This window comes from Rattus norvegicus, chromosome 1 (assembly GCF_036323735.1).
Source record: "Rattus norvegicus strain BN/NHsdMcwi chromosome 1, GRCr8, whole genome shotgun sequence".
NCBI classification, from domain to species: Eukaryota; Metazoa; Chordata; class Mammalia; order Rodentia; family Muridae; genus Rattus; species Rattus norvegicus.
This window is the reverse complement of record NC_086019.1, coordinates 167,805,368-167,832,712: the sequence shown is the minus strand read 5'-3', so window position 1 is coordinate 167,832,712 and position 27,345 is coordinate 167,805,368. Positions and strand designations below refer to the sequence as shown.

General features: G+C 39.5%; 2 protein-coding genes across 4 annotated transcripts in view; one reads left to right on the top strand and one right to left on the bottom strand.

Moving 5' to 3' along the window:
* Window positions 1–27,345, top strand: part of Hbe1 (hemoglobin subunit epsilon 1) — a 177,272-nt gene that overhangs the window by 39,379 nt on the left and 110,548 nt on the right. The window lies entirely within an intron of this gene.
* Or51k7 (olfactory receptor family 51 subfamily K member 7) lies at window positions 18,139–19,092 on the bottom strand. Its single transcript, NM_001000160.1, has one exon. The coding sequence runs from the start codon at window positions 19,090–19,092 to the stop codon at window positions 18,139–18,141; it is 954 nt and encodes a 317-aa protein (NP_001000160.1).

The window sequence follows — 27,345 nt, the reverse complement described above, 5'->3', positions numbered from 1 at the left end:
GAAAAACACTGAGAGTGACAAGTTCTATGGAGTAGACCATAGAATGCCAAGAGATCATCAGGCTCATTGTTTGACTTGCAAATCCTTTATGAAGAATAGCAAGGTAATCTCTGAGATGACAGTGTATTCAACAGCATGATATACCTTAATTTCCACAGTGATTTCTTTTGAAAACCTTCTATGTGGCCTCATATGTAGAATGTTTGATGGTGTTATAGTTAAATACAACCGAAATAGTATGTGTGGTAAGCCAATAATCACTGAGGATGGCGATGGCAGAGATCACGAGAGAACCATGACATATATAACTTTCACATTATACTCGTGTGAGCTTGCATGAGTGTACGTGTGGGCACGCGCACGTGCACGCGGGTCCACACACACAAACACACACAAACACACGCTAAGGTTCTGAATGTGGCAGAGAATATGGTATGGAAAGCCAGGGAATCTTTAGAAAAGTAATCTACTAGGTTCTCTGCAGTTTGAGTAGCAATTTGAAAGGGTGGAAAAAAGGTTAAGATGGGACACCAGCTTATGCTATGAATATGAATCCTCTAGGCTCTACAGAGGTGGGCCTGGTTGTAGGTATGATGGGAACTAAGGCAGAAAGGGAGTGAAATCCAATGCCTAGGAAGGACAATGGAGCATTCACAAGACCTTAAGCCAAGGAGAGACACCATTAGCATAGGTGTTAGCAGAGGGACTGTGGGGAGGAGGACCTCTGGAAAAGGGATTAAATTAGTTGATAGCACACTTTCTGAAGGTGAGAATGTATTTGTGTGTGTTTACAAATTTGTGAGTGTGTGTGAACACAGGCATGCCAGTGAGTACATGTATTTGAGAATGAGTACCTGTGCATGTGTGACAACTTGGGGTATACCTAAAGCTAGTAGATATATATTAAGAAGAAACAAAGACAGATTGAAGCATAGAATGAAGGGAGAGGAGAAGGAAAAAGAAGAGAACTAGGCTTAGTATTGGTAAAATGTGGCAATATTCTTCCTCTAATGCACATAAAACACATAATAGTCTATTGAGTAATTCTACACATGGGTCAATTCCTTAGCCAATCCTGCCAGGAGAGAAAATGATGCCTGCATGCTTGTAGGATTGTTTATTTAGCTCTTCATGCCCTTTCTAGTTCTGCTTCTTCTTTACTCTGTTCTTGTGTGCTCATGTCTGGACTGAGTAACTCACAGAACTGTTTCTCTTCCATCAGCTTGCCCTTAAATGACAAGCCATCATTTAAGGGGCACTGCAACATCCAATCCCCACATGGTGCTTGCTAATTTCTGTTCATTCCTTTCATCTATTGTCTTGTTTCTCTAGAATCCATCTCTTTCAGAGACATTTGCTAAGTCTTTTGTAGAACAGAAAAGATGAACACAGTAGGGGACATCATAGGGGAGCAACAGCAATTTCATCCAATGAACGCCACTATTTTTGGTGGCAAGATTCTGATGACACAGGCCATCACACACAGGTTCCACGAAGCATGGAATTAGAGGCACCTGGGCCACTTTTAGCATCAGTGATAGTGTGTGATAAATCTCCATGTAAACTCCTTCATGTGTCCTACCTGAGATATTTCCTTCCAGCCCTACCTCCCCATGACATAACTCTCTCTCTCTCTCTCTCTCTCTCTCTCTCTCTCTCTCTCTATATATATATATATATATATATATATATATATATATATATATATGTATGTATGTATATATATATTCTATTTTTATTAAATTGGGTATTTCTTATTTACATTTCAAATGTTATTCCCTTTCCCAGTTTCCTGTCCATCAGCCCCCTAGCCCCTCCCAACCCCCTTCTATAAGGGTGTTCCCCCCCATCGACACCCCCTTATGCCCCACACACATGACAATCTCCTACACTGGGGGTCCAACCTTGGCAGGACCAAGGGCTTCCCCTTCCACTGGTGCCCCAACAAGGCTCTTCTCTGCTACATATGCAGGTGGAGTAATGGGTCAGTCCATGTATAGTCTTTGGGTAGTGGTTTAGTTCCTGGAAGCTCTGGTTGGTTGACATTGTTGTTCTAATAGTGTTGCAAGCCCCTTCAGCTCTATCAGTCCTTTCTCTTATTCCTCCAAGGGGGTTCCCGTTCTCAGTTAAGTAGTTTACTGCTATCATTCGCCTCTGTATTTGACATATTCTGGCTGTGTCTCTCAGAAGAGATCTATATCTGGTTCTTGTCAGCATGACATACCTCTTAAACAGGTCTGCTTAATTATTCCCTTGTTTATATGGAATATCCTCTCTCTCAGCTTTTTCTCCACTTATCGCTATCCATCTTATTACTATCCATTTCAGGACGAGTCCACCCTCATTGATACTCACTGTGCTCTCTCAGAGGTCTTCAGTATTTGTTCTCTGTCCCTTGTCTGCATGTGGTTTTTATGTTACTGCCAATCCCAGGCTGAAAACTAGGAGACCCATGGGGAGATTTCTACAGCATCATACAGGCATATGCGGAATGTGCTCTGAGACCTCGGTCCTCAAGGGAGCGAATCAGACAGCCTCTCTTGTTCAGTAGATGTTCTTGGATTACACTGTGAAGATGGAAACCTGAACATCCAGATGTAGGAGCACAAGGTTTGGCTGTGGTTTGAAAGCATACTCTCTGGAAAATTAGCACAAAGTTCTATAAGAATGAGCTACCATAGAGGCCAAGGGTAGAGGTTAAAATTTAAGTCTTATAAATGCCAGGGAAGTGTTGTGCTCATTCCTTAGAAGAAATGAATCAGATTTATGTTCAAAAAAAAGTTCCTATCATTCAAGTTTAAATTTGAAGTGCAAAAGTTATTTATGGGAATTCCTTTTCTGCCTGCTTGTAAAAGCCAGTTGAGACCAGGGGAAAAATGGCTTGAAATTACTATAAAGATGTGAAAAAGTAAATAAAGCAGTTTGTCTTGAATGAATGTAGACTCCTAGCTTGAAAAAGGCAACTGAATAGTGGCAGCAAACACAGTCTTCAATAACAGTCTTTAAGCATTCTATGTGTATAAAATGAGAAGCTGTCACTTTGGAATGTGAGGCTCCTCTGCGGTTTAGTAATGACCCAGTCCATATTCTAATGGAGGTTTGTTTCCATGACTGCTAGTCTTCCTCTTATTCTGGTTTTAAGGAGTGTCCACTGTTGGAAATCAATTACCCTTTAACGCTGGTCATATCATGAACACAACTAGAGTAAGAGGTGTCCAGATCTTCTGGGAGATTCAGAAGTGTTTAGGCAAATGGGTTGTCCCCTCACAGTGGCCTTAGGGAACAGCTGAGGCATAGGGTCTACATTACTTCCTCCCCAGGAAGGTAGGATTTCTCCTCAGGTGTGAAGAGACCTTTTATATTAAATAAAAATTATGTTTATATATTTCTTATATGTAAAGAGCAATAACTAGTGGAAAAAAGTGAGAGGCAGCTTTGTATTTGTTGTATGAGCAAAACCTAAGAATAGTAAGATCTGGTTGGCAAGTAAATGGGCATGGCATCTTAGGTGGGGTAATGACAATGCTTTGCCTACCAAAGGTAAAGTTTCCAGAAATCTTTACTCAGCAATTCCTTCTCAAGAAGTTACATGTACAAATGCATTTACTCACATGGAAATCAACTCACATGTACAAGAACTTTTGATTATACGAAAACTGGCACAAGTGAATGAGAATTTTGACTACATGAAAATTGTCACATACATCTGAGAATTTTTGACTACAGTATTATTTATAAGACTTATACAGAAACAGGTACCCTGGAAACCTATATATCAGAATTCAATTAATGAAAGATAGAGATATGAAAATACCTGCCAAAGCTTTTTCACATACCTCAGTGACACACACATACATTAGACATCAGTCAATGACATCACACATTCTCAATAGGAAACAGCATGAGAGGAAAGTGATTCACCCTTTACAGTGATGTGCATAAAATAGTCATTGAATATGACATACTTAAATTCTCCATGAGAAAGGATGGCTTTCTCTTCAGGGTTGATGGGGTTGTGACAAGTGTTACCTAGGGACATCTGAATTTGGAATTTGTGTAGCTTCATTTCTTTATTAAGTATTTTATGTGGTTCTATGTAATACTGACTGGCATCAAATTTTCTCTGTAGCTGAAGGTGACCCTAAAATTCTGCTTCTTCTATGTTTGCTTCTCAAATTCTGTTATTAAAAGTTTGCACCACCAAACTGCATTTTACAAAGTACAGGAGACTGTAAACACAGGATTTCATGAATATTATGCAAGCACTCTATTAACTGAGCTATGTCCCTAGACATTGTAAGACTCTATCTAATCTATATATCTTCTCCACCAGTGGTATTAAACTATGATTTAGAGGTTTGTTGTAAAAGTTTCTTTTGTTTTTAAGATAAAAGACCCATGATGCATACAATTGATTATACATACACATGTATATGTGTACTTATAAACATACACTTATATGGAATATAATAATTTGAAGTGGGTTTTGATGTTTGGAGAGATAAAACAGAATTACTGAATAGTAGATAAAAATAAATATGCTTGATATACATCTGTGTTAAGAGACTCAAAGTTTCAGCAGCCTTAGATATTGGGGTATTGACCAAGCCAGTTCAGTTAGTCAACAGGGTCTCAAGGAAGGAAGTGAGGATTAAAGAAAAGACAGTTATACAACACTATAACGTGACTCCAGCCAGTTCTGAAGCACCTTTACTTTTCTTCAATCTGTTTTTATATCATTCTAAGTACATGCCAAGAATAAGGTCAGGTCTAGGTCACGGAACAAACAATGCATAACCTAAATAGTCAAGGAACAAAGAATAAACAGAATAGTCAATGAACAAACAAGGATATAATCTAGGTCCCATGATTACTGTATTCAGGGGATCATCAAGATGATCAAGATCTAGAGCCGACTTCCTTGTCCTAACCCAATATCAAATTCTTGCCAATATCCTTGAAGCAGCAACAAAATCTCTCCACAGAGTATCCCTAGTAAGCAGCCTGGATATTTATGATGCAATCTCCAGAAATGAAAGTTAGCTGTTAAGACGTTTATTTTCTACTATACTGTTGACAGCCTGACCCCACCATATTCTTTGTATTCTAAATATGGAATGCTTTTCTCTGGATTCCCTAAAAATATTCCCTCTTATTTTCTCGGAAATGACCTAATCTTTCTTGCTGTGATTCTGTACAAAAAGGTGCTCCCTATGGGTTTGTCAGCTTGATATCCCCCTACAAAATTAAATCATTGTCCTCTACTGAATTCCTATTCCAGTCAATACCTGTGAGTCTAGCCTGTACTCTTTTTTTTATTATTATGGTTTGAATTCTTTTTTTCCTCCATCTTTATTAACTTGGGTATTTCTTATTTACTTTGCCTCCCTATTCCCTGCCAAGGGTATTCTTGTTGCCCGTTTAAAGGAGTAAAGCATTTGCATTTTGGTCATCCCTCATGTGTTCTCTGCATCTAGGATAATTCAAGCATTTGGGCTATTAGCCACTTATCAATGAGTGCATACCATGTGTGCTTTTCTGTGACTGGGTTACCTCACTCAGGATGATATTTTTCAGTTCCATCCATTTGACTATGAATTTCATAAAGTGTTTGATAGCTGAGTAGTATTCCATTGTGTAGATATACCACATTTTCTGTATCCATTTCTCTGTTGAAGGTTCTTTTCAGCTTCCGGCTATTATAAATAAGGCTGCTATGAACATAGTGGAGCATGTGTCTTTGTTATATGTTGGGGCATCTTTTGGGTATATGCCCAAGAGAGGTATAGCTGGGTCCTCAGGTAGTTCAGTGACCAATTTTCTGAGGAACCTCCAGACTGATTTCCAGAATGGTTGTACCAGTCTGCAATCCTACCAAAAGTGGAGGAGTGTTCCTCTTTCTCCACATCCTCCCCAGCATCTCCTGTCACTTGAGTTTTTGATCTTAGCCATTCTCACTGGTGTGAGGTGGAATCTCAGGGTTGTTTTGATTTGCATTTCCCTTTTGACTAAAGATGTTGAACATTTCTTTAGGTGTTTCTCAGTCATTCGGCATTCCCCACCTCTGAATTCTTTGTTTAGCTCTGAATCCCCTTTTTTAATACGGTTATTTTTCTCCCTGCAGTATAACTTCGTGAGTTCTTTGCATATTTTAGATATAAGCTCTCTATCAGTTGTAGGATTGGTAAAGATCTTTTCCCAATCTGTTGGTTGTCATTTTGTCCTAACAACAGTGTCCTTTTCATTACAGAATCTTTGCAGTTTTATGAGATCCCATTTGTCGATTCTTGATCTTAGAGCATAAGCCATTGGTGTTTTGTTCAGGAAATTTTCCCCAGTGCCTATGTGTTCGAGATTCTTCCCCAAATTTTTTTCTATTTGTTTGAGTGTATCTGGTTTGATATGGAGGCCCTTGATCCATTTGAACTTAAGCTATGTACAGGGTGATAAGAATGTATCAATCTGCATTCTTCTGCATGCTGACCTCCAGTTGAACCAGCACCATTTGCTGAAAATGCTATCTTTTTTCCATTGGGTGGTTTTGGCTCCTTTGTCAAAAATCAAGTGACCATAGGTGTGTGGGTTCATTTCTGGGTCTTCAATTCTATTCCACTGGTCTATCTGTATGTGTCTGTACCAATACCATACAGTTTTTATCACTATTGCTCTGTAATACTGCTTGAGTTCAGGGATAGTGATTCCCCCGGAAGACTTTTTATTATAGTAGGATTTTATTATAGAGGATAGTTTTAGCTATCCTGGGTTTTTGTATTCCAGATGATTTTGGAAATTGTTCTGTCTAACTCTTTGAAGAATTGGGTTGGTATTTTGATGGGGATTGCATTGAATTTGTAGATCGTTTTTGGTAAAATGGCCATTTTTACTATATTAATCCTGCTAATCCATAAGCATGGGAGATCTTTCCATCTTCTGAGATCTTCTTCAATTTCTTTCTTCAGAGTCTTGAAGTTCTTATCATACAGATCTTTCACTTGCTTGTTAAAGTCACACTGAGGTATTATATATTATTTGGGGCTATTATGAAGGGTGTCATTTCCATAATTTCTTTCTCGGCTTGTTTCTCTTTTGTACAGAGAAAGGCTACTGATTTAATTGAGTTAGTTTTATACCCAGCCACTTTGCTGAAGTTGTTTATCAGGTAGTTCTCTGGTGGAACTTCAGGATCACTTAAGTATACAATCCTATCATCTGCAAATAGTGATATTTTGACTTCTTCCTTTCCAATCTGTATCCCTTTGATCTCCTTTTGTTGTCTGATGGCTCTGGCTATGACTTCGAGAACTATATTGAATTAGTAGGGAGAGAGTGGTCAGCCTTGTCTAGTCCCTGATTTTAGTGGGATTGGTTCAAGTTTCTCTCCATTTAGTTTAATGTTAGCGACTGGTTTGCTGTATATGGCTTTTACTATGTTTAGGTATGGGCCTTGGATTCCTGTTCTTTCCAGGGCTTTTATCATGAAGGGGTGTTGAATTTTGTCAAATGCTTTCTCAGCATCTAATGAAATGATCATGTGGTTTTGTTCTTTCAGTTTGTTTATACAGTGGACTACGTTGATGGTTTTCCATATATTAAACCATCCCTGCATGCCTGGGATGAAGCCTACTTGATCATGGTGGATGATTGTTTTGATGTGCTCTTGAATTTGGTTTGCCAGAATTTTATTGAGTATTTTTGCGTCGATATTCATAAGGGAAATTGATCTGAAGTTCTCTCTCTTTGTTGGGTCTTTGTGTGGTTTAGGTATAAGAGTAATTGTGGCTTCATAGAAAGAATTTGGTAGCGCTCCATCTGTTTCAAGTTCATGGAATAGTTTGGATAGTATTGGTATGAGGTCTTCTATGAATGTCTGATAGAATTCTGCACTAAATCCGTCTGGACCTGGGCTCTTTTTGGTTGGGAGAATTTTAACGACTGCTCCTATTTCTTTAGGAGTTATGGGGTTGTTTAAACGGTTTATCTGTTCCTGATTTAACTTCAGTACCTTGTATCTGTCTGGGAAATTATTCATTTCCTCCAGATTTTTAAGTTTTGTTGAATATAGGGTTTTTTAGAAGAATCTGATGATTTTTTTTTAGGTTATTATTTACATTTTATTTTTTTCACATGTAACTGTCAACTTTATATTTTTTTATGGTTTTCTTTTTTTTTTCTTTTTTTTTTTATTAACTTGAGTATTTCTTATATACATTTCGAGTGTTATTCCCTTTCCCGGATTCCGGGCAAACATCACCCTCCCCCCTCTCCTTCCTTATGGGTGTTCCCATCCCAACCCTCCCCCCATTGCCGCCATCCCCCCATAGACTAGTTCACTGGGGGTTCAGTCTTAGCAGGACCCAGGGCTTCCCCTTCCACTGGTGCTCTTACTAGGATATTCATTGCTACCTATGGGGTCAGAGTCCAGGGTCAGTCCATGTATAGTCTTTAGGTAGTGGCTTAGTCCCTGGAAGCTCTGGTTGCTTGGCATTGTTGTACTTTTGGGGTCTCGAGCCCCTTCAAGCTCTTCCAGTTCTTTCTCTGATTCCTTCAATAGGGGACCTATTCTCAGTTCAGTGGTTTGCTGCTGGCATTCGCCTCTATATTTGCTGTATTCTGGCTGTGTCTCTCAGGAGCGATCTACATCCGGCTCCTGTCGGTCTGCACTTCTTTGCTTCATCCATCTTGTCTAATTGGGTGGCTGTATATGTATGGGCCACCTGTGGGGCAGGCTCTGAATGGGTGTTCCTTCAGTCTCTGTTTTAATCTTTGCCTCTCCCTTCCCTGCCAAGGGTATTCTTTTTCCTCATTTAAAGAAGGAGTGAAGCATTCACATTTTGATCATCCGTCTTGAGTTTCGTTTGTTCTAGGGATCTAGGGTAATTCAAGCATTTGGGCTAATAGCCACTTATCAATGAGTGCATACCATGTATGTCTTTCTGTGATTGGGTTAGCTCACTCAGGATGATATTTTCCAGTTCCAACCATTTGCCTACGAATTTCATAAACTCGTTGTTTTTGATAGCTGAGTAATATTCCATTGTGTAGATGTACCACATTTTCTGTATCCATTCCTCTGTTGAAGGGCATCTGGGTTCTTTCCAGCTTCTGGCTATTATAAATAAGGCTGCGATGAACATAGTGGAGCACGTGTCTCTTTTATATGTTGAGGCATCTTTTGGGTATATGCCCAAGAGAGGTATAGCTGGATCCTCAGGCAGTTCAATGTCCAATTTTCTGAGGAACCTCCAGACTGATTTCCAGAATGGTTTTACCAGCCTGCAATCTCACCAACAATGGAGGAGTGTTCCTCTTTCTCCACATCCTCGCCAGCATCTGCTGTCACCTGAGTTTTTGATCTTAGCCAATCGCACTGGTGTGAGGTGAAATCTCAGGGTTGTTTTGATTTGCATTTCCATTATGACTAAAGATGTTGAACATTTCTTTAGGTGTTTCTCAGCCATTCGGCATTCCTCAGCTGTGAATTCTTTGTTTAGCTCTGAAACCCATTTTTTAATAGGGTTATTTGTTTCCCTGCGGTCTAACTTCTTGAGTTCTTTGTATATTTTGGATATAAGGCCTCTATCTGTTGTAGGATTGGTAAAGATCTTTTCCCAATCTGTTGGTTGCTGTTTTGTCCTAACCACAGTGTCCTTTGCCTTACAGAAGCTTTGCAGTTTTATGAGATCCCATTTGTCGATTCTTGATCTTAGAGCATAAGCCATTGGTGTTTTGTTCAGGAAATTTTTTCCAGTGCCCATGTGTTCCAGATGCTTCCCTAGTTTTTCTTCTATTAGTTTGAGTGTGTCTGGTTTGATGTGGAGGTCCTTGATCCACTTGGACTTAAGCTTTGTACAGGGTGAGAAGCATGGATCGATCTGCATTCTTCTACATGTTGACCTCCAGTTGAACCAGCACCATTTGCTGAAAATGCTATCTTTTTTCCATTGGATGGTTTTGGCTCCTTTGTCAAAAATCAAGTGACCATAGGTGTGTGGGTTCATTTCTGGGTCTTCAATTCTATTCCATTGGTCTATCTGTCTGTCTCTGTACCAATACCATGCAGTTTTTATCACTATTGCTCTGTAATACTGCTTGAGTTCAGGGATAGTGATTCCCCCTGAAGTCCTTTTATTGTTGAGGATAGCTTTAGCTATCCTGGGTTTTTTGTTATTCCAGATGAATTTGCAAATTGTTCTGTCTAACTCTTTGAAGAATTGGATTGGTATTTTGATGGGGATTGCATTGAATCTGTAGATTGCTTTTGGTAAAATGGCCATTTTTACTATATTAATCCTGCCAATGCATGAGCATGGGAGATCTTTCCATCTTCTGAGGTCTTCTTCAATTTCTTTCCTCAGTGTCTTGAAGTTCTTATTGTACAGATCTTTTACTTGCTTGGTTAAAGTCACACCGAGGTACTTTATATTATTTGGGTCTATTATGAAGGGTGTCGTTTCCCTAATTTCTTTCTCGGCTTGTTTCTCTTTTGTATAGAGGAAGGCAACTGATTTATTTGAGTTAATTTTATACCCAGCCACTTTGCTGAAGTTGTTTATCAGCTTTAGTAGTTCTCTGGTGGAACTTTTGGGATCACTTAAATATACTATCATGTCATCTGCAAATAGTGATATTTTGACCTCTTCTTTTCCGATCTGTATCCCTTTGATCTCCTTTTGTTGTCTGATTGCTCTGGCTAGAACTTCAAGAACTATATTGAATAAGTAGGGAGAGAGTGGGCAGCCTTGTCTAGTCCCTGATTTTAGTGGGATTGCTTCAAGTTTCTCTCCATTTAGTTTAATGTTAGCAACTGGTTTGCTGTATATGGCTTTTACTATGTTTAGGTATGGGCCTTGAATTCCTATTCTTTCCAGGACTTTTATCATGAAGGAGTGTTGAATTTTGTCAAATGCTTTCTCAGCATCTAATGAAATGATCATGTGGTTCTGTTCTTTCAGTTTGTTTATATAATGGATCATGTTGATGGTTTTCCGTATATTAAACCATCCCTCTGCATGCCTGGGATGAAGCCTACTTGATCATGGTGGATGATTGTTTTGATGTGCTCTTGAATTCGGTTTGCCAGAATTTTATTGAGTATTTTTGCGTCGATATTCATAAGGGAAATTGGTCTGAAGTTCTCTTTCTTTGTTGTGTCTTTGTGTGGTTTAGGTATAAGAGTAATTGTGGCTTCGTAGAAGGTATTCGGTAGGGCTCCATCTGTTTCAATTTTGTGGAATAGTTTGGATAATATTGGTATGAGGTCTTCTATGAAGGTTTGAAAGAATTCTGCACTAAACCCGTCTGGACCTGGGCTCTTTTTGGTTGGGAGACCTTTAATGACTGCTTCTATTTCCTTAGGAGTTATGGGGTTGTTTAACTGGTTTATCTGTTCCTGATTTAACTTCGATACCTGGTATCTGTCTAGGAAATTGTCCATTTCCTGAAGATTTTCAAATTTTGTTGAATATAGGTTTTTATAGTAAGATCTGATGATTTTTTGAATTTCCTCCGAATCTGTAGTTATGTCTCCCTTTTCATTTCTGATTTTGTTAATTTGGACACACTCACTGTGTCCTCTCGTTAGTCTGGCTAAGGGTTTATCTATCTTGTTGATTTTCTCAAAGAACCAACTTTTGGTTCTGTTGATTCTTTCTATGGTCCTTTTTGTTTCTACTTGGTTGATTTCAGCTCTGAGTTTGATTATTTCCTGCCTTCTACTCCTCCTGGGTGTATTTGCTTCTTTTTGTTCTAGAGCTTTTAGGTGTGCTGTCAAGCTGCTGACATATGCTCTTTCCTGTTTCTTTCTGCAGGCACTCAGCGCTATGAGTTTTCCTCTTAGCACAGCTTTCATTGTGTCCCATAAGTTTGAGTATGTTGTATCTTCATTTTCATTAAATTCTAAAAAGTTTTTAATTTCTTTATTTCTTCCTTGACCAGGTTATCATTGAGTAGAGCATTGTTCAATTTCCACGTATATGTGGGCATTCTTCCCTTATTGTTATTGAAGACCAGTTTTAGGCCGTGGTGGTCCGATAGCACGCATGGGATTATTTCTATCTTTCTGTACCTGGTGAGGCCCGTTTTTTGACCAATTATATGGTCAATTTTGGAGAAAGTACCATGAGGAGCTGAGAAGAAGGTATATCCTTTTGCTTTAGGATAGAATGTTCTATAAATATCCGTTAAGTCCATTTGGCTCATGACTTCTCTTAGTCTGTCTACATCACTGTTTAATTTCTGTTTCCATGATCTGTCCATTGATGAGAGTGGGGTGTTGAAATCTCCCACTATTATTGTGTGAGGTGCAATGTGTGTTTTGAGCTTTAGTAAGGTTTCTTTTACGTATGTAGGTGCCCTTGTATTTGGGGCATAGATATTTAGGATTGAGAGTTCATCTTGGTTGACTTTTCCTTTGATGAATATGAAGTGTCCTTCCTTATCTTTTTTGATGACTTTTAGTTGGAAATTGATTTTATTTGATATTAGAATGGCTACTCCAGCTTGCTTCTTCTGACCATTTGCTTGGAAAGTTGTTTTCCAGCCTTTCACTCTGAGGTAGTGTCTGTCTTTGTCTCTGAGGTGTGTTTCCTGTAGGCAGCAGAATGCAGGGTCCTCGTTGCGTATCCAGTTTGTTAATCTATGTCTTTTTATTGGGGAGTTGAGGCCATTGATATTGAGAGATATTAAGGAATAGTGATTATTGCTTCCCGTTATATTCATATTTGGATGTGAGGTTATGTTTGTGTGCTTTCATTCTCTTTGTTTTGTTGCCAAGACGATTAGTTTCTTGCTTCTTCTAGGGTATAGCTTGCCTTCTTATGTTGGGCTTTACCATTTATTATCCTTTGTAGTGCTGGATTTGTAGTAAATTTGGTTTTGTCATGGAATATCTTGGTTTCTCCATCAATGTTAATTGAGAGTTTTGCTGGATACAGTAACCTGGGCTGGCATTTGTGTTCTCTTAGGGTCTGTATAACATCAGTCCAGGATCTTCTGGCCTTCATAGTTTCTGGCGAGAGGTCTGGTGTGATTCTTATAGGTCTCCCTTTATATGTTACTTGACCTTTTTCCCTTACTGCTTTTAATATTCTTTCTTTATTTTGTGCGTTTGGTGTTTTGACAATTATGTGACGGGAGGTGTTTCTTTTCTGGTCCAATCTATTTGGAGTTCTGTAGGCTTCTTGTATGTCTATGGGTATCTCTTTTTTTAGGTTAGGGAAGTTTTCTTCTATGATTTTGTTGAAGATATTTACTGGTCCTTTGAGCTGGGAGTCTTCACTCTCTTCTATACCTATTATCCTTAGGTTTGATCTTCTCATTGAGTCCTGGATTTCCTGTATGTTTTGGACCAGTAGCTTTTTCCGCTTTACATTATCTTTGACAGTTGAGTCAATGATTTCTATGGAATCTTCTGCTCCTGAGATTCTCTCTTCCATCTCTTGTATTCTGTTGGTGAAGTTTGTATCTACAGCTCCTTGTCTCTTCTTTTGGTTTTCTATATCCAGGGTTGTTTCCATGTGTTCTTTCTTGATTGCTTCTATTTCCATTTTTAATTCCTTCAACTGTTTGATTGTGTTTTCCTGGAATTCTTTCAGGGATTTTTGCGATTCCTCTCTGTAGGCTTTTACTTGTTTATTAATGTTTTCCTGTGCTTCCCTAAGTGTGTTCATGTCTTTCTTGAAGTCCTCCAGCATCATGATCAAATATGATTTTGAAACTAGATCTTGCTTTTCTGGTGTGTTTGGATATTCCATGTTTGTTTTGGTGGGAGAATTGGGCTCCGATGATGGCATGTAGTCTTGGTTTCTGTTGCTTGGGTTCCTGCGCTTGCCTCTCGCCATCAGCTTATCTCTAGTGTTACTTTGTTCTGCTATTTCTGACAGTGGCTAGACTGTCCTATAAGCCTGTGTGTCAGGAGTGCTGTAGACCTGTTTTCCTCCCTTTCAGTCAGTTATGGGGACAGAGTGTTCTGCTTTCGGGCGTGTAGTTTTTCCTCTCTACAGGTCTTCAGCTGTTCCTGTGGGCCTGTGTCTTGAGTTCACCAGGCAGCTTTCTTGCAGCAGAAAATTTGGTCTTACCTGTGGTCCCGAGGCTCAGGTTTGCTCGTGGGGTGCTGCCCAGGGGCTCTCTGCAGCGGCAGCAACCAGGAAGACCTGTGCCGCCCCTTCCGGGAGCTTCAGTGCACCAGGGTTCCAGATGGTCTTTGGCTTTTTCCTCTGGCGTCCGAGATGTGTGTGCAGGAAGCAGTCTCTTCTGGTTTCCCAGGCTTGTCTGCCTCTCTGAAGGTTTAGCTCTCCCTCCCACGGGATTTGGGTGCAGAGAACTGTTTATCCGGTCTGTTTCCTTCAGGGTCCGGCGGTGTCTCTGGCAGGGGTCCTGCCGCTCCTGGGCCCTCCCCCACGGGAGCCCAGAGGCCTTATACAGTTTCCTCTTGGGCCAGGGATGTGGGCAGGGGTGAGCAGTGTTGGTGGTCTCTTCTGCTCTGCAGCCTCGGGAGTGCCCACCTGACCAGGCGGTTGGGTCTCTCTCTCACCGGGTCTGAATCTGATGATTTTTAAAAGTTTTTCAGATTCTGTTGTTATGTCTCCCTTTTCCTTTCTGATTTTGTTAATTTGGACACACTCTCTGTTAGTTCTTTTATGTATGTAGGTGCCTCTGGTTAGTCTGGCTAAGGGTTTATCTATCTTGTTGATTTTCTCAAAGAACCAACTTTTGGTTCTGTTGATTCTTTGTATAGTCCTTTTTTTTGCTACTTGGTTGATTTCAGCTCTGAGTTTGATTATTTCCTGCCTTCTACTCCTCCTGGATGTGTTTGCTTCTTTTTGTTCTAGAGCTTTTAGGTGTGCTGTCAAGCTGCTGACATATGCTCTCTCCTGTTTCTTTCTGCAGGCACTCAGAGCTATGTGTTTTCCTCTTAGCACAGCTTTCATTGTGTCCCATAAGTTTGGGTATGTTGTACCTTCATTTTCATTAAATTCTAAGAAGTCTTTCATTTCTTTCTTTATTTTTTTCCTTAACCAGTTTATCATTGGGTAGAGCATTGTTCAACTTCCATGTATATGTGTGCGTTCTTTGTCTCTGAGGTATGTTTCCTGTAGGCAGGAAAATGTTGGGTCCTCATTGGGTATTCAGTTTGTTAATCTGTGTCTTTTTATTGGGAAATTGAGTCCATTGATGTTGAGAGATATTAAGGAATAGTGATTGTTGCTTCCTCTTATATTCGTGTTTGAATGTGAGATTATGTTTGTGCTTGTCTTCTCTTTGATTTGTTGCAAAAAGATTAGTTTCTTGCTTTTTCCAGTTTTTTGCCTCCTTGTGTTGGGCTTTACCATTTATTATCCTTTGTAGGGCTGGTTTTGTAGAAAGATATTTTGTAAATTTGGTTTTGTCATGGAATATCTTGGTTTCTCCATCTATGTTAATTGAGAGTTTTGCTGGGTACAGCAACCTGGACTGGCATTTGTGTTCTGTTATGGTCTGTATGACATCTGTCCAGGATCTTCTGGCTTTCATAGTCTCTGGTTAGAAGTCTGGTGTAATTCTGATAGGTCTGCCTTTATATGTTACTTGACCTTTTCCCCTTAGAGCTGTTAATATTCTCTCTTTGTTTTGTACATTTGGTGTTTTGACAGGAGGACTTTCTTTTCTGGTCCAATCTATTTGGAGTTCTGTAGGCTTCTTGTGTGCTTATGGGTATCTCTTTCTTTAGGTTAGGGAAGTTTTCTTCTATGATTTTGTTGAAGATATTTACTGGTCCTTTGAGCTGGGAGTCTTCACTCTCTTCTATACCTATTATCCTTAGGTTTGATCTTCTCATTGAGTCCTGGATTTCCTGTACGTTTTGGGCCAGTAGCTTTTTCCATTTTCCATTGTCTTTGATGGTTGTGTCGATGATTTCTATGGAAACATCTTATCCTGACATTCTCACTTCTATCTCTTATATTCTGTTGGTGATGCTTGTATCTACAGCTCCTTGTCTTTTCCTTTGGTTTTCTATATCCAGGGTTGTCTCCTTTTGTGCTTTATTTATTGCTTCTATTTCCATTTTTAATTCCTTCACCTGTTTGATTGTGTTTTCCTGTAATTCTTTCAGGGATTTTTGCATTTCCTCTCTATAGGCTTCTGCTTGTTTATTTGTGTTTTCCTGCATTTCTCTAAGGGAGTTCTTTATGTCTTTCTTGAAGTCCTCCATCATCATGATCAAATGCAATTTTAAATCTAGATCTTGCTTTTCTGGTGTGTTTGGATATTCAGTGTTTGCTGTGGTGGAAGAATTGGGCTCCAATGATGCCATGTAGTTTTGGTTTCTGTTGCTTGGTTTCCTGCACGTGCCTTTCGCCATCATGTTGTCTCCGGTGTTACCTTGTTCTGCTATTTCTGACAGTGGTTAGACCGTACCATAGGCCTGTGAGTCAGGAATGCTGTAGACCTGTTTTCCTGTTTTCTTTCAGTCAGTTATGGGAGCAGAGTGTTCTGCTTTCAGGCCTGTATTCGTTCCTGTCTACTGGTCTTCAGGTGTTCCTGTGGCCATGTGTCCTGAGTCCACCAGGCAGGTCACTTGGAGCAGCAAAGTTGGTCTTAACTCCGGTCTCAGGCATGGAGTCCCTTCTCAGAGCCAGGTTTCAGCTCTCCATGAGGGCAACAACCAGAAGGGCCTTCCCCGCCTTCACTCAGAACCCTGTGCACAGGGGACACAGATGGTGGTAGGCATTTTCCTCTAGAGTCATAAATGTGGGCAGAGAGTAGTCTCCTCTGGCTTCCCAGGTGTGTCTGCCCCTCTGAAGGTCTAGCTCTCCCTCCCATGGGATTTGGGGGCAGGGAGCTGTTTGCCTGGGTCCTTTCAGATCTGGGCCTTGTCTGGACCGCAGTGTTGAGTGCCCCTATCTTCCTGTTCCCAGAGGCCCTATACAGTTTTCTCTTGGGCCATGGATGTGGGCAGGCGTGGGCAGTACTGGCAGCCTCTCCTGCGCTGCAGTCTTAGGAGTGCCCACCCGTCTAGGTGGTGAGCTCTCTGTCCCATGTGGTGTGGGAGCAGGGAGCTGTGGGCCGCGAGGTTTGGGCCCCAGCTAGACACCCTAGCCTGTACTCTTAAGCAACTACGGATTCCTAGTTCAGAGTGTATCCATGGATGGCCAATAAAAACTTGGCAGTCAGGCCACAGATATAACTTCTCCAGGAAGTCCTTCTCTGTCATCAGTGTCCTTAAAGTGTAACATGGAAGCAAGATTTTTAATGTTTAAAATTTGTATTCAGAATATTATTTTATCTGTGCTAATGCATATATTGGCTATTATAAATTCTTACTAAAACTGATTCTAAACTTTATTTAGGAAGTACAAAATGTGGCAGAGACAGAAAATACATGGAGAAAATATTTGTATTTTTCCGTGAGTGAGGAACTTGGCATCTTTTGTCACTGCTTGGTGTTGACGCTCTACAAGTGGGTTCAGTACATTCTATTTGGTTGAATTTTAGCAAGAGCAAGATGTTTGAGTTCTTGCTCCATTGATATGTCAATATATGTTAATAACTATCTGTTAATAGTTGTCATTCTGAAATCTGGCTCAGTTAGGGGAAAACTGTAGCTCTTGTTTTTAATATGCTTGAATAAGATACCAGGAAGTATTAGATGTTTATGAAATGTTCACTTTTTAAAAACATTTTATTTCATTTTTTTACTTATTCACTTTACTTCCCACTCACTGACCCCCCGATGGTCATCCACTCCCACAATCCTTCCCCCATACCCCTCTCTTTCTCCCCTGCATGGATGGGGGCCCACGGGCATCCTCCTACTGTGACACATCAAGTCTCTGTGAGGTTAAGCACACCCTTTCCCACTGAGGCCAGATAAGTTGACTCTGGTAGAAGAACATATCCCACAGACAGGCAACAGCTTTTGGAACAGCATCCACTCCAGTTTTTGAGGGACCCACATGAATACTAAGTTGCATATCTGATACGCACACACACACACACACACACACACACACACACACACACATATGCAATCCTTACCACTGAGTACACCCACAGTTCCTAGATATTGGGTTTTAAGCTTACATCAGACATGTCACATGAAACTGGACCACATATGATGATATAAGCCAACTAAACATCCCCCAGTTTTAATAACTTCCACTAAACTCTGAACTTCTTTTCTGACAGCATTCGAATGATGACACGACGAATCTCCTTGGTCTTAATGCTGTAGACAATGGGGTTGATGACAGGGGGGAAGAAGAGATAAGCATTGGCCATCATGGTCTGTAGCAGAGGAGACACATGATGTGCAAAGCGATGTACCATAGACAAGCCAATCATTGGTACATAATAAGCAAGCACAGCACAGATATGTGAACCACATGTGTTGAGTGCTTTCTTCCTCCCATCTCCAGTGGTAATTCCCAGTACAGTATGGAGTATAAGCCCATAGGACACCACGATGAGCAATGAATCTATCCCAAAAGTGGAGGTAACAACGAAAAGTCCATAGATATTGTTGATAGAAATATCCCCACAAGGAAGATGGATAAGGTTAGGGTGGAGACAATAGGAATGAGAGAGGGCATTGTGACCACAGAAGGGCAGTCTCCTTAACAGTACAGGCAATGGGGCCATTAGTATAACACTTTTCAGTCCAATGATAGCTCCTGTGCGAAAGATGCGAGGCAGTGTCAAGATAGCTGTATAACGTAGTGGACTGTAGATGGCCACAAAGCGGTCCACAGACATGGCCAGCAACACAGCCGACTCCATAATGGAGAAAGAATGAATGAAAAACATTTGGAGAAGGCATGCTTCAAAGGTAATCTCTGTAGTATCAAAAAGGAAGAGACCTAGCACGGTTGGCAGAGTGGAGGCAGAGACACCAACCTCAGCCAATGCCAGGATGGCAAGAAAGAGATACATAGGCTGATGCAGGGAAGCTTCTGTTCTGATGACATGAAGGATGGTGCCATTCCCAAGGAAGATGATGATGTACATCAGGCAGAAGGGGATGGATATCCAGATGTGCTCAGTCTCCAGTCCTGGGATGCCAACCAAAATGAATGTTGTAGGTAAGAACCCCACAGAGCTACTGGAATTCTTCATGCTGAAATCTCATCTTGTGGGGGAAGTGCCACCTCAAAAGTCACAAAAAAAACCTACTGAGATTATATTATGTTGTGAAAAAATAATTGGGAGCCAACAAAAGAGAAGAAAACAAACTTTTACTCATGTGACCAAAGATATTATTTTTCACAGTTGTCAGTTGATTCCCATCCAAATTTTTGCATTGTCAAGGAGTTTCTTTCTCTGTTACAAAGAAGTTACAGATGGAGAAAAGTATACACCCAAACTGCTAAGAAGGAAATGGTCATCTTGTGCTGGTGGGGACACTCCTGGCTAATAGAAGCCACTTGGGAGACAACTAATATGCAATCTCAGAATAAAGCACTAATGTTTGCAATAGGTGAACAGATGTTAATAATAAATATTTAAGTACAAGACAACTACTTTAAAAAACCCAATGAGTAGGTAGTGAATGATGGAGGATGAAGGGAAGGCTGATTTGTGTCACTGAATAGAGCCTGGAGGAATTATTTTGCCCAGTTGACCGGGTGACTTATAATGTACTAGAAGCCAGGCTGGCTTACTTGTAAAAGACTACTGCTTATGAAAATACTGTGATGATAATACCCAATATCTTTTGACAGGCGCTTTTAAAAACTGCTAACCTTTTTTTAAAAATTATTTATAAGTACCCTGTAGCTGTTTTCAGATACACCAGACGACGGCATCAGGTCTCATTACCGATGGTTGTGAGCCACCATGTGGTTTCTGGGATTTGAACTGAGGACTTCTGGAAGATCAGTCAGTGCTCTTAACTTCTGAGCCACCTTTCCAGCCCCAAAACTGCTAACCTTATTTGTCAGGATATTTTTTTAATCTTAGATACAACACTGAACTCACAACAGCAACACTAATAGTCTACGCACATATTCAGTAAGGATGACTTCCTGGACAGAAAATGTTGTCATCAGATGTGAAAGCACCTTCCTAGCAGAATGTTGTCTGGGCCAGTAGAATATTACAAACACATTCTGAACAGGGAGTATAGGAGAGAATATCTCATGGTAGATTTTTACCTCATTCATGAATGCATCCTCTCCTTTCCCGGCTCTCTGCTTATCTACTCGTACACACACATGCAAGCCTAAGTTACAAATTATCTTGTGTGACTCTTTTATGAAGCCATGCAGAGAATTCATTATTCTAAGTGAGGTATTACTAAGTTCTCTCTGAATTACTGGCCTATACCCAATTAGCATTTTTCTCCACCAGTCACCATATATGATGAAGAAAGTATAGAGTTCTGGACTTACTCAGGAAGTCTCTGGAACTTTTAGCCATAAAACAGAGAGCACATGTACTTGTTCTGCTGCTCAGACACTTTCATTGAGTATCCCAAAGCCTTCTTCTCATGCATATTACATCCTGGGATGGAAAAGTTCAGGATTCTGTGATAAAGTTCTAAAAGAAATTAATTTAGTTTTAAACCCAGAGAAAGCTTTACTTACAATAAACCATTTCAGTTCAGATCTGAGGATCAGCAGAAAGTTTCCAGGTTAAGTAGAGAAGAGAGATATATCTTGTAGGGGTTTCTAACTTGCCGCCTGTGGAATGTGTGCAATTGAGGATAGCTATGCATGTGAGCCAACATAAATTCATAAATCAACGTAAACCATTATACTTTTTGTAATTTTCTTTGTAAATTAATTTTGCGGTTTTTAACTGTGAACTTTGTAGATGATGATACTGTAAGTAATGTCAACAGGATGACCATGCTTAACAGGAAAAAAAGTCACTGCCCTGGTCCACGTGTGATATAGCAGGCTGAGAAAATGAAAACTGTGGATATATTGGGATATTAAAAATCATAGTCTTTTAGATCTTTTATGAAAAATCAAAGATAGATATGGAAAAGCACAGCTCTCATTTTGCTCCTGCACATGGGATCCTGGCACTCATCACTTTCTGATGCAGGTTAACTCAGCAGGTATCGGGTTTGGGAAAGATCTGCACTGTGGGCTGTGCTGCAGCTTAAGGTGGAGACAGTAAGGAGCAAATCAATGACCTCAGAACAAGTGATTGTACACACACAGATATGTTCAAACACAAGCCTCAACATTTAGTTCCTTAAGTGGGTCAAGTGTGAACCTCCTGGACTGAAAAGCTCTTCCTCGTGACTTGCTTTACTGAATCCTTGATCCTGCTGCAGACATATATTGCCTGCCACAACTCGAGAAACCTGATAGTGAATAGACTGATCTTGGTAGATTCTGAGAACGAGGCTCCCTCTTTCCTTACTTTCCCTGCCCTTTGTTCTCTGATGATTTTTTTCTATTGCACTTGCATTTTTGTGTTTTTTCTCATCCCTCTTCTCCAATCCCTGCAGTCATACAGGAGCATGTGTTCTTGCAAGATCACTTAACATAGTTGTGCTCCTGAATTTAGGACGTGTTTTAAAGGATGGGAGTTGATAAAAAGGGATCATTTTAGTTATGAAGACAAAAACCCAACAGCACAGAATAGAATAATGATTCAGAGAATATCAACAGAAAGATAAGAATGTGATACACTGAGTCCCATGGTCTTGGAACTGGACAGAATGGAAGGAGACTCCTGTGTAAAGTGTGTCTTCCACTCATGTGTATATTTGCTTCTTTACTGTTCAAGACAGAAATGCTACTATCTACCTCAGACAATATGTCTGAACATTCATCATAAGCTTTTAGCAATGAGTAAGTGTTAGTATTTCTTGCAAACAATCTTCTTTTATGAAGTATTCTCTGAGAGATCAGTTTATCCGCAGGTATCAAAATACACTATTCTCTCCTATCACTGTCTGACTGAAACTATCACTGCATTTATGTGGGAAGCAAGAAAACATGCAGTTTCCATTATAGATGAGCATCCTGACAAGATGCATGAGTGGTACACAAGAAGTACATACCAGAAGTGTTACACTAGAAGAACGATTTCTAGAACCTATGACCTATGATCTTGTTTTGTTAACTTGCCCTTAGCTGACTTTAGTCTTCTTGTTTTTCCACCTCACATGTTTAGAGACAAAGCTACAGAGCTCTGACCAGGGGTGAAGGTTGATATCTTTTTATTTATTTATATTTTTATTGGATATTTTATTTATTTACATTTCAAATGTTAGCTCTTTTTCTGGTTTCCCATCTTGAAACCCCCTATCCTATCCTCCCTCCCCCTGCTTCTATGAGGGTGCTCTCCTACCCACCCACTCTCTCCCACCTGCTTGCCCTACATTGGTGCATCAGGACTTCCCAGGACCAAGGACCTCTCCTCCCATTGATGTCCTCTGATATATATGTGGTAGGAGGTTAAAATCTTTTTTTTTCCGGAGCTGGGGACTGAACCCAGGACCTTGTGCTTGCTATGTAAGCGCTCTACCACTGAGCCAAATCCCCAACCCTAGGAGGTTAAAATCTTGCTGAAGCTGCTTTAGGATGCAAGGCTGGGAGAACACAGGCTTGAGCACTTACCTCTTAATACTGGATGTGACCAGAGAGCCTCACTTTGGCAAGTTCTTGGCCCATGCCTCCTTAGCTTCATAGGTCTGTGGCTAGAATGATGCCTTGCATCTTTTAAAGCCAATCAGAAGCTCCATCTGTGGAGTAAAAGAGACAGAGTCAGGTTCCCTGAAGAGCAATTATCTAAGTAATCATACTGCTTTCGTAATATCAGATACCTCTAAGGAAATTAAACATGGGTATGAAAATGAGTATGGATAGAGTTATCATATATGATAATTAAATAAGGAATATATAGAAATTACTTAGAACATTTTATATCCTTACAATGGAAAATGAAAGCAAACACTTGGAGGACATTATGTTATCTAAAAATAGTCATATAGAAATTAAAGTTAGATTAAAAATTAGAAAAGGCTAAAGAAAACAAGGGAATGATGGGGGATGAGAAAAACTTTGGTCAAATACATAATTTTATAGTTAAAAAGAAGAACAAATCCTGGCATTCTATTACTGCATACTAGGATAACTATAATTACCTATTTTAATACATTGTCTCTTTTAAAATAAAGAGCAAACAGGATTGTGAATCCCATCACCTCACAGAAAGGCTAAAGCATGGATATGGTACATTATCTTGATTCAATTATCTAGTAGTTAACTGTCTGAAAGATAATGTAAGTATGTGTAATTATTGCATCAGTTACAGATAAAATACTATCTAAACACATTTTGACTTAAAATTCACCATAATCCAATTTTAAGATTTACTAAAAATTTTTTTAGAAGTGTCTTCTTTGTGCAATTAGTTTTCCAAGAGAGGAGAAGGCTGTGTATAATTATATAGTTAGCAAAAAATGCTTTAAATGATAGCATATACACAAATATATACAAAATTTAGATATAATAAACCAAGAGTGGTCTGAGAGACTTTAAAAAAGTAGAAAAATTAGGTGAAAGTCTGTAAGAGCAGAGCAAATATGAAGAGGTATTCTGACCTCTTACACAGTCAGCGCACACTCTATCATTCTGCAAAGAAAAGATATTTAAAGATCACACTGAAACATAAATGTGAACTCCAATGGAGTCTTCCAGGAAATGTTACTTTAGAAATGCAAGGAAATGCAGGAATGTTTTCTAAGAATGTTATTGTGGTTAATTCATCTTCAGAACAGATGATGTGAGACAACAGCAGCAGCAAGAAGAAGAAGACAATGGAGATCTCTAGAGTAAATTACAGGCCGTGAAAGAAAAATACAGCCTACTTTTATTTTTATCTTTCTTAGGAGCTCCTAATCTAAGTTGGAGAGAATGTAAGTAAGTGATGGAATGTGATGGATCTCAGTGTGTCAGAAGAAAGGAGAAAAGAATATTTACATTCTTCATTACCACAGGGGGTTTAATCGGTGGGACAGAGGTGGGGCACAGTGGGTACCATGGATGGCTTAGCAAAAGACAGAAGCCATGAGAAGGAGTGAGTTTTTCCCATGGATAAAGGAGCCACAGACCACTATAATAAGTTAAAACTATATTAGGGAAAAGCCCATGTTCAAATTTTCAGCTTAAACTATTTATCTCCACATCTTATGGCAAATTATTAAGTTGTTTAATGGTATAAATTTTTAAAGTTATGTGCCTATAAATTTGAAGGTTTTCTTCGCCATTACCTCCTGAATAATACTATTAGTTAATACGAGATTGAATACGATGTTTTGAAGTCTTTGTAATTTTAACAGATGTCCCATACATTCTCTTCCCCCTTAACATTCTCCAAAGAAGATTGTAAGAGGGAGAGGGGTAAAGGAAACCACAAGAAAACCTAAGAATCACCTATCCTGGGCCCTGATTGAGGCCCTCTGTACATATGTTACAGGTGCCCAGCTTGAGTGTCTTGTGGGATTCCTAACAGTGAGAGCAGGGGATATCTCTGACTCTGTTGTCTGCCTTTGGGACCCTTTCCTCTAACCAGGTTGCCTTGTCAAGCCTTAATAGGAGAGGCGATGATTAGTCTTACTGCAACTTAATATGCCATGGCTGGTTGACATCCGTGGAGGACAGTCTTTACTGAAGAGAAACTGAACAAGAGTGGATTGTATTGGGAGGGATGGAGGTTTGGTAAAGAGATTGGGAAGAGAGGAGGGAAGGGAAATCATGATTAGGATATATAACAACAACAAGAGCAACAACAGTAATCTCTCTCCAAATATACCATACTAAGTCTTCAGATATAACCACAGATTACCCAACTATGGTTAGATTAAACCATGCATGTGTCTTTTCAAAAGTCTCCCAAATATTTCTGGGAATGTCCATTGAAAGTCAGGTTTATACCAAGACTATGAGTACTTATTTATAAGTTCAGTGTTACTTTTTTTAAACCAGCCTTCCCCCATATTTTTTGTTCTTTTGCTTTGTCTGTAGGTTTTCTTTTTTTAGTATTTCCTTAGAAAGTAAGTGAGAAAAGTGAAAAAAAATATTTTGTGACCCACTTAGTTTAACTAGGTCATACATCTGAGCACATTGAAGTGGAACAATATATTATTGAAGTCTTTTGAGGTCGTCAGTGAATATATCATTGAAGACAATGATTACTCCTCCCCTCACATGCATCAATAAAAAAAACTGAGCAGTGAGGGATATGGATGGGGATGAAAAGGGGTTCAGAGAAGGTTTAAGGGAGAGAGTAATCAGAACATATTGTGTACATTTATGAAGTTGGTGAATAACAAAAATACAAATGTAAATAAGAGAAGTCAAAAAATAAATGAAAAAAAGGACAAAGAATAAGAGACATGAAGTATCATGAATTGGAATGATGCAGCCAGTAGAAGAATAAGAACACAAAGGTCAAATATTTATCATCTATCTGTCTCTCTGTCTGTCTATATCTATCTATCTATCTATCTATCTATCTATCTATCTATCTATCTATCTATCGTGTTCATTCAGCCAGAAATGTATTTGATCACGTACCAAGTATTTATTAAGTGTCTACTATATTCCAGGCACTACAGAGACAGACCAGTGCATAGACACAGTGAGAGACAAAAAGGAGATGAAGTCCATGCCTTGCTGGGCTTGAAACAGTCTTGGGTTGACAGACATTAAGACATATAGTTTGTGGATGACTAGTTAAATGTGAGAACAAAGAGGAAAACCTACTGTTAGCAGCGTGGAATGGGAAGCCATCCTGGTGACTGCTGGAAGTGACTACAGATGAATAGAACATTTGAAAATCTGGTCAAAAATATTTAAAAGAAAGTTTATCAACATCTGGTCTATTATGTTACAATGATGTCAGCTTAGTGCAAGTTCTTCTGAAACTTCATATTTCAAAATCCCAGGCTGACTGAGAATGTCTAGTGTGCATACCCATGTCTTTTGCTCTTCACTTCATTATCTCAGTGTGTATCTACAGCAAATTTTGATGCCATTTAAATAGTAATTTAATTTTTAAAATTTCACTAATTTAAACACTTATCTTCATCCTATTTACCCACAATCCTTCCTCTAATTCCCTCCAACTCTCTCCCAACAAATATCCTTCCCAATTTCTTATCCTTTTTAAAGATAATAATCCATAAAGTTAATTTGTAAGATCCGTATTTGCACATGAGTAGAAACATTTACCTTTGCACAGACAGCCTAAAAGTGACCCCACTTTCAAGGAAAAGTGACTCTCCTACTGCCAGAAGCCATTGATTGCCAATAGCTCTCTTCAGCAAGAGATGGGAACTTGGAAGTTCTCCCTTCTTCTACTGTAGTTTTAATTGGCTTAATTTTGTGCATATTACCACAGCTACTGTGAGTTTATGAGTGTGAAATCTGACATGTCCAGAAGGTAACAGTTTATAGTACTCTTCCCTGTCTGTGACTCTATCTTCTTTCTGCCCCTTTTCTTGTGATGTTCCCTGAGCTGCCAATGGCCTATTGACTACTAAGTATTCCTTGTCATCTACCCTCAGCTCTCTGATCAGTTGAGTCTTGTTACAAACCATTTCCCATGGGAAAATACATTGCTCTGATCAAAGTTGAGAGTATCCCTAATCTGTAGTATATGACAGGTACTTGGGAAGCAGCCTGATAAGATGACCATTATTAGCAAAACAACAACAGTAGGTTTTCTTCCAAGAGTCTGTGACCTCTCAAATTGTGGGGTTTGGACCAGGTTTGCAGTACTAAGCCTGAATTTACTCTTGTGGGGTAGCTCCAAAACTAGCCAGGGAGTGTTTGGTCACCCCTATATCCATAAGCCTTTGCAGGCTAGATAACTTATTTTCTAGCATATACAAGCCTATAAATGTCCAACATACTTCACTGTGTCATTAGCCATATATACGTTCAGCCACATGAATCTGTGCTTCTAATTGTCCCAAGGTTTGAATAAGTTTTATATCTATACCTATGTCTATATCTTATACATAAGCTGTGAGGAAAGATAAAATTATGGCAACAATCCCACTAAAATCAGGGACTAGACAAGGCTGCCCACTCTCTCCCTACTTATTCAATATAGTTCTTGAAGTTCTAGCCAGAGCAATCAGACAACAAAAGGAGATCAAAGGGATACAGATTGGAAAAGAAGAAGTCAAAATAACACTATTTGCAGTTATGTTATGATAGTATATTTAAGTGATCACAAAAGTTCCACCAGAGAACTAGTAAACCTGATAAACACCTTTAGCAAAGTGGCTGGGCATAAAATTAACTCAAATAAATCAGTAGCCTTCCTCTACACAAAAGAGAAACAAGCCGAGAAAGAAATTAGGGAAACGACACCCTTCATAATAGTCCCAAATAA